The sequence below is a fragment of the Mollisia scopiformis genome (assembly GCF_001500285.1).
Source record: "Mollisia scopiformis unplaced genomic scaffold LY89scaffold_15, whole genome shotgun sequence".
NCBI lineage: Eukaryota > Fungi > Ascomycota > Leotiomycetes > Helotiales > Mollisiaceae > Mollisia > Mollisia scopiformis.
This window is the reverse complement of record NW_017263595.1, coordinates 1191926-1199382: the sequence shown is the minus strand read 5'-3', so window position 1 is coordinate 1199382 and position 7457 is coordinate 1191926. Positions and strand designations below refer to the sequence as shown.

The window sequence follows — 7457 nt, the reverse complement described above, 5'->3', positions numbered from 1 at the left end:
GTGCTACTTGGCGTACTTCTATGGGTATTACTCTATTCCCCCATCCTGCAGTTAGCCCTGATATGAATCCTATTGAGAAGTGCTGGAGGAGAATAAAACAAGCTCTCCATAGGCGCCTAAGGCAGCCAACAACTGAGGTTCAAATGGTTGTAGCAGTATTAGAAGAATGGGACAAAATTCCTCAGGAATGGATCAATGGGCTTATTGAGCAGCAGGACTTCTGGGTACACGACTTAATTAAGCGATGTGGCTGGTCTACAGCTAATTAATTAATAAAATTCATGATTCTGATGCCCTGAACGCACGGACTTTTGTCCCCATGTTCGTTAGTCTTGGCATCTGGTATATTTGTTTCGTATACCTGCTCAGATGTTAGTTTCGTCCGGCACATTGAAGAACTGTCCTACTTTGTTGCCATATTCTTCCTCGATGACTGGGTACCAACTCTTTCCTTCCTTGTCAAAGGTAATCTCCCACCACACACGCATTGAGTTATTGGTAGGACTTATATCTCTCCAGAATCTTTGCCAATATCCAGGCCCATCACTTTGTTCGATCCACACAGCATGCGTGACTTCTTGAAGACTGCTCCAATTGTTGGCGGCATAAAACTCGTCATTGTAAAGCCAAGCACTCCAAGCTGGAACCTTTGTTGGCTCTACAAGCTGGGCATTCATATCTGCAGCTTTGTCACAGAACTTCATGCCGTACTTGGTACCATAGACCGTCTCATTGTACAATTCAATGTAAGTCCAGTTGTTCTGATTCAGCCAGCACGGATCACCGATTGGCATTCCATCCACAGAAGAGAGCTGACGAGCGATCCTTCCGGCACCACGAGTTCCAGAACCAATATCACCCCAGCAAAAAAAGTCTGTCGTTTCACCAACTCCCCAGATCTCGGAATCGACTTCCAGGACTGCGAGGCCTCCGATTGCTCGTTGCCAAATAGCTTCATTACACCAGTAGCTGAAGTTGGCTACATTGGTTTGGTTTGGAAGCAATGCAGGAGGGAGGAGAGAGTGACTGGGTGTCCAGGTATAGCCACCGTCGTGAGACATTGCTCCCCACAGTTCCATTCCCATAGAATCTTCATCAATTACAGCGCTTGAATGGACCAGATATACAGTCTCTCCGACAGCCAAGAGCTGAGGATGATGGGCATACTGGCCAACGTCAGATTGGAGTCCATGGCCTTGTGACATGACTTACTGTCCTGCCAATGAGGCTACCATTATAGATCAGGACTTCTTTTTCTACAGGAATCTGGTTCCAACCGGCGTACAGGACATCAGAATAGTTGAGAGGAGGTTCAACTTGCCAGTACTCGCACGGTGGCAATATACTAGCACCTGGTGAACACGACAAACCAGCAAGGAAGAGCGTCTTTAACTTCATTTTGAAGGAATGGAAGTAGCTTGTGTCCCTGATATTTTTGGGAAAGAGCGCCAGCAACAGGACTTTATCTCCATTTTGTGTGTCTCGCCATCTTGAGCTATCGCCTTCGATATTGTTGTGCATGGTACTATCGACGCCCCACCATATCGATGCAACTTTGCTTAATGATATAAGGAAAACTCTCCACCTTTGAATTAACATCTTAGGGACAAAATTGAAATGTAACGTTCATCATGACCCCACTTTTGTTTAGTGAGGAGCCTGTGATCTGCATCGCTTCAGGCAATTCGAAAGGCAGTTTGGTGAAGTCGGTCTGATTAGGTTTCTCTTTAAAAGAGTATAAGTTGAAAAGAAAAGATGACGCATATGTAAAATGATAGAATCTGAAGATATAACGAGAGAAGTAGCTTGACTACCACTTCGAGCCTGCGCGCCTGCTTTCTGCTCTATTCAAATGGGTTTTCGATTTGGTACAACAGCTTGTTTCTGGACACGGGAAACTTGCACGCGTCCCCTAAGAATACAGAAAGTTTCCCGACATCAAGCTCAAGCAGTGCTGGACACAAGCAGACCAAACTAGTGAAAGCCCAAGCCAGGACTACAGAAAGCCATTAGAACAGCATCTGTTTATAATCCAGGAGGCAAAACCATTGTTTGATACAACAGGAAGTTATGGTCCCTGGATTCAGAGAACGCTTGTTCGTTGATACCAGAGCAAAAAGAACCCTGAATAACATCATGCAAAACAAAGTTCGTGCCTCGGTAACTTCCCCACACTCAAACATCCGACCGCAAGCGAGCTTCCAACTCAACTCCTCCTCCACATCCAGCTTATGCACCCCAGATAATAGTTCAATGTCTCTTCTTGTAGGCTCTGAATCCAGACATTCCTATCAACCTTATCCTCCCTGAAAGCCTGTATCAACAAACAACACCTGAAACAATGGCAGCCCAATGCCCCATAACCACACCCCTCACCAAGCTGCTCAACATAAAGCACCCAATCCTCCTCGCCGGCATGGCACGCACAAGCGGCGGTCCCCTCGCAGCAGCAGTCTCCAACGCGGGAGGACTTGGTTGTATCGGCGGCCTAGGCTACACACCCACCCAACTCCGCGAAATCATCCACGAGCTAAAAGCCAACCTTTCCTCGCCCTCCCTATCCTTCGGCGTCGACCTCGCGTTACCGAAAGTCGGAGAAGGAGCCAGGAAAACGAATCATGATTACACGCATGGGCAATTGGATGATTTGATCACGGTGACGATTGAAGAGGGCGCAAAGCTGTTTATTAGCGCCGTGGGGATCCCGCCGCCGCATGTTGTTAAGAGGTTGCATGATGCGGGGATCTTGGTTATGAATATGGTTGGGGCGCCGAAACATGCGAAGAAGGCTTTGGATGCTGGGGTGGATATTGTTTGTGCGCAGGGAGGAGAGGGTGGTGGACATACTGGTGATGTTCCGAACTCGATTCTGATTCCGGCTGTAGTGGATGTGGCGAAGCAGTATAAGCCAAAACTGCTTGGTGGACAGACGGCATTGGTTGTTGCTGCTGGAGGAATTTATAATGGAAGGAGTTTGGCTAGTAGTTTGATGCAAGGGGCAACTGGAGTTTGGGTTGGTACTAGGTTTGTGGCTAGTACAGAGGCAGGCTGCAGTCAGGCTCATAAGGAGAGTGTGGTTACTGCTAACTTTGAAGATACTTTGAGAACGTTGGTGGTGAGTGGCAGACCTTTGAGAGTAAGGAGAAATGAATGGGTCGACAAATGGGAAGCAGAGCCTGAGAAGATCAAAGAATTGACAGAGAAAGGGGTTGTTCCCATTGAATTCGATATGGAAGCTGGAAATGATGTTGAAATTCCTTTTCTGATGGGTGTTGTAGCTGGAGTCATCAAGGACATTCAACCAGCAAAGCAGATTGTGGATGAAATGGTCTCAGAAGCAGTTGAGATGTTGAAACAAGGACAGACATTCTTAGGAGGACGAAGCAAGTTGTGAGGATAATAAGAATATATATTACACAAGTTTCGTAAGACTAGAAGCTGTGCGGATCTGTTCATTGACCTAGCTCCATAAAAACACCAAATCCGCCAGCAGCGAGCACTTCGCATGCTATATATAACGCCATTCATCTACAACCACCCAAAGACCTCTCGGAAGTGTAGACTTGTGTTATTTGAGGAATTGCTATAATGCAAGACCTGCTCAACTAAAATGTGGTAACCTAGCAGGCACAAACTCGGTTTCCATTGGAGGTCGACTTTCCTTGTCCGAGTTAGTCGTAACAGGAGCTGAAGAGTGTGTGACAGGAACGTCAACAGATTGCGGAGTATCCACCACGATGTCGGTACTTTCATCTGGACCTGGAGCTTCTGCCTCGATGCTTGCAACTGTTGGAGGATCTACCTTCGACTCTGTGATGGTTGTTTCAGAGCCCTCTCCAGCATGAAGGCCACGTTCCATTGCTAGTTTAACAGCAGCTTGCCGTTTCCTCTCTACTTCTTGCTCTTCCTCAAGTCGCACTCTCTCTTCTTCTTGCTGCAAATCCGTCAATGATGGCACCTCAACTACGCTAGGGCTCGTAATGTCAGGAGTATGTGGTAATGATGAAGAGCTCGCCCGTTGACCGAGTCCAGGTCTCGTTTGTGATGATTGTGTTGTCCTAGACAATGTCCTCGAAAGAGTCCTGGGCGCAGAGGGCCTCTTGCCCTTGCTACTCTTTGTCTTTCCACTGCTCCTATCATCGGGAACTGTATTGGTCATTCTTCTCTCAAGCACCATCGCAAACTCGTCATCCAGAGGAACTGCATCGTCTTCTCCGTCGCTTGGAAATAGGTCGCCTCGAGATCTGAATGAATCTGATGTTTCACCAGAGCTCGCTGTAGAGCTGCGGTTTCTGGTGTGACCTTTCGTTCCTGGTCTCTCGTCATCACTGTGATCCGACATCAAGGGCTCGCCCTCCTCCTCCCTAATCTCGGTGCCTCGTGCTCCTGGGTGATCTTGTAAATCTGCCGCGCTGGGCTTATATCTCAACGTGCCACCTAGCTTGAATGGTAGTCGACCTAGAAATCCCAAAGCACTTGTACTCGGTATGACAGTCGGATCTGGATCCAGACTTTTCCTTCTCGGTCTTGTACCATAACTCATCCCGCGTTTTCGCCGTGGTGCTTGATCACTTGGGCCGCTATGCGAACCACTTCCAGCAAGCAAACGATCCAATTCATCATTTCCCCAGCCTCCTAACACTCCTCTATTACCATGACTTTCATCTTCGTCCCAATCGTCGTAGAAGTCGAAGCTTAATTCAGCTCTGCCTCTTGTCCGTCCTCTATCTCGCAACCGTCGGGCGCGTTCCTCTCTATCCCCACAACAATGTCCGGTACACTGTTCGAAGTTGGACGCGATTGAGGATAAGCATGGGTTGATGTATGTATGTTGAAACGTCCAAATCCCCGCAGCAGCATTCTCAGTTGCAGATTCGGCGTTCTGCGAGATCTGGTTCCAGGTCTGTCGGATTCGGGGATCTTCGAGGAGAGGTGCCATTGTTAAGGCTTTGGATGATGGAGATTAGGTCATTGAAGGTTGGATCATCTATCGAGTTGGAATGTAGGAGACCTGTCTAGAGATGTCGCGAGACATATCCGATGTTATAACACAATGTCCTATCGTCGGTGGAATTTAATGTGGAAGATGTCGCATGAGGCCCAGCGACGTAAATGATGTACACTTATGTCATTGGCTCGCCCGGGATCTAAGCGGGGCAGCCTTGTAGCAAGGCTGATTACCAAGGAGGTGCAGTGAATGTTTTATTCTTACCTAGGTAGATATTGATTTGGAAGAAGATGTGCTATCAAAGTCGAACGGGTGGTTCAAGCATTTTATGTAGACTTCAGACATGAATGTCTTTGACTCATGTCCAGGCTAATCGATTGAGTGACGCTGTTGAAGTCGAGCAAATAAGTACCAGGAGCAAAGTCCAAGCAAGCCCAATCAGACAGATATGTAATACAGAGCGTACCGCCCAAGGAACCTATTAATGCTTGACACCATTCGCAGCAACCCCATTTGTAGCCAATGTCGGTGGGGGAACTGGGCCAAATGGCTTCGGACCTTGAAGTTGGACCTCCTCCTCAGTGTCCTCATTATAATCGACTTCACTACCATGATCTTCATCATCCTCCTCGCCATCACCATCTTCGCCTTCCTCGTCTTCGTATTCGTAATCACTTTCCGTTTCCCCCTCAACGTATTCCCCCTCTTGACTTCCTGCCACCATACCTGCCATTCCACCAGCTACCCCTCTTCCCTGCTTCTGCATCTGGTTGATGATACTAGTCAGTTTATCATTCTTCTTCCGCATCTCCTTGAGTTCCTCGTTGGTCTTGGTACGTTCTTCTGCCATCTTCAAGATATTCTGGTTAGTAAGGTCTTGTTTCCTCGTTAAATTCATGTTCTCCTTCTCCAGTCGCTTTGTCTTCTTGGACATTTCCTCCATCTCCTTCCGAAAAGTTAAGAACAAGTCATTGCTGTTGTTCAGAGTATCTTCCACCTAGCGGATATTAGTTACACGAAATATTGATATATATGAAGAATATAGATAGCAATGACAACCATAGTGTGGATTCTCAGAGAATCGTACGTACCTGCTTGAACTTCTCGACGTAGATATTGAGCTGATTTCGCAATTCGGTTTCTGTCTTGGAGAAAGTCAAGACCTGTGCATTTAACGCGCGCGACCTTGAATTCTCTGTCTCTGCTAACTTCTTCTCCCGATCAAAACGGCCGATATTGTACTGAACTTCTAATTCTTTTGATCGGAGTAAAGCGTGGAAGTGAAGCTCGCGAAGCTCATATTGATCGATCAAGGATTTGAAGCGCTGTTTGAACCTAACATAGTGTTAGACCATCCTTCGATATCTTCCAAGGTAGCTTACAGCTCGTCCATTTCGATATTGACAACCTGAGCTTGCGGATGATCTTTGGCTTCTTGATAATCTTGCAATTGCCATAAAACTTGCTTGAACTTCTCATCCCAACCTGCATGATTCTCTTTCTCGGTATCCTGTAGAGTCTTATTCTCGTTCTATCCCATATCAGCATATCTCCACGAAGCGTCCATGTCCAGGCCAGTCGAACCTTGAGTCGATTGTTCTCTTTTTGAAGTTCTCTGCAGAGTTTCTCGAGCTTTTCCCTCAGGCTGGTTTGTTTGGTGAAGTCTGTTCTAGCATGGTCTCTCTCCTTTTGAAGTTGATCGCCCCGTTTCTTGTTCTTCTGGTTCTCTCGCTCCAGACGCTTCATATTTGTGAAGAGCTCGGAGACGCGGGTCTGCAACGTATCGATCCTTTGCAAGTCGTCCATTTTCCCAGTGAGGTTGTTCAGCTCTCGAGCATACTTTCGTCTTTCTCGTTCTTCAAGATGCAAAGTCAGTAAAAGTTTATCACATGGTGTGCAAAGTCTTTCAACGAGAACTCCGGATGAGATTTGCATAGGCATAGTCAAGGCGCAGCTCATTCAGAAGTAGTCGCCCGGAACATGTTCATGGTTCACGAGGGGCGGGAGCCAAGTAACAGCGCTTGCCACGCAGAGTGACTTCTGACGGATCCTCTCGCATGCCCATACATCGATCAAAACCGCGCAAACACAATAGATGAGATGGCGTAACCAACCAATTTCAGCCTCTTGCTCCTTGTCACCCGCAGCATCGGACTCCAGTTGCGATATCTTGGCCGCGATCAAGTTCGAAGCCTCTGTCGGGTCCGTAGCTTTCTTCTGTTTCCCCTTCTTCCCCATGTTTCCCGATCCGGAATGCGCACCCATATCATGGTGGTGAACATGTTGATGTCCATTTGTGTATGCAGACTCTGGAGTATGGGTTGCAGGTATCGATGGGGTCCTCGAGCTCGCGGGTAGGGTCGAATTAACAGAGGTCGACATGGTGCATTCGAGAGGATCAGTCGTGGCTTGAGACTCAGAGCTGGGCAGCGTGTGCTCAGCTTCTGATGACCAAAGGATAGATGCGGCGCAAGGTAAAGCTCGTGTCCTGGTACTTCTGTACACCCAT

The 7457-nt window shown here is 47.5% G+C and overlaps 4 protein-coding genes across 4 annotated transcripts; 1 reads left to right on the top strand and 3 right to left on the bottom strand.

Annotated features, from left to right (window-relative positions):
* Positions 1-365: 365 nt before the first annotated feature.
* Positions 366-1431, bottom strand: LY89DRAFT_783667 (uncharacterized protein; the record flags this gene model as incomplete). Its single annotated transcript, XM_018222708.1, has 2 exons — positions 1213-1431; positions 366-1166 (listed from the first exon to the last, which is right to left on the bottom strand). The coding sequence occupies exons 1-2, from the start codon at positions 1396-1398 to the stop codon at positions 366-368; spliced, it is 987 nt and encodes a 328-aa protein (XP_018069892.1). The 5' UTR covers positions 1399-1431.
* Positions 1432-2205: 774 nt separating this feature from the next.
* On the top strand, positions 2206-3416 carry LY89DRAFT_619523 (2-nitropropane dioxygenase). The gene has a single exon (XM_018210882.1). The coding sequence runs from the start codon at positions 2342-2344 to the stop codon at positions 3392-3394; it is 1053 nt and encodes a 350-aa protein (XP_018069891.1). The 5' UTR covers positions 2206-2341; the 3' UTR covers positions 3395-3416.
* An 81-nt stretch (positions 3417-3497) lies between these two features.
* LY89DRAFT_116104 (uncharacterized protein) lies at positions 3498-5184 on the bottom strand. Its single transcript, XM_018205108.1, has one exon. The coding sequence runs from the start codon at positions 4937-4939 to the stop codon at positions 3602-3604; it is 1338 nt and encodes a 445-aa protein (XP_018069890.1). The 5' UTR covers positions 4940-5184; the 3' UTR covers positions 3498-3601.
* A 245-nt stretch (positions 5185-5429) lies between these two features.
* Positions 5430-7330, bottom strand: LY89DRAFT_588557 (uncharacterized protein; the record flags this gene model as incomplete). Its single annotated transcript, XM_018209488.1, has 5 exons — positions 5430-5891; positions 6040-6283; positions 6331-6479; positions 6533-6804; positions 7063-7330. 5 exons carry the CDS (start codon positions 7328-7330, stop codon positions 5430-5432), a joined length of 1395 nt encoding a protein of 464 aa, XP_018069889.1.
* Positions 7331-7457: the final 127 nt, after the last annotated feature.

What these genes read in the sequence shown, in the direction of transcription:
- LY89DRAFT_619523 (XM_018210882.1), top strand. Translation starts at nt 2,342, where the DNA reads ATGGCAGCCCAATGCCCCATAACCACACCCCTCACCAAGCTGCTCAAC.
- LY89DRAFT_116104 (XM_018205108.1), bottom strand. Translation starts at nt 4,939, where the DNA reads ATGGCACCTCTCCTCGAAGATCCCCGAATCCGACAGACCTGGAACCAG.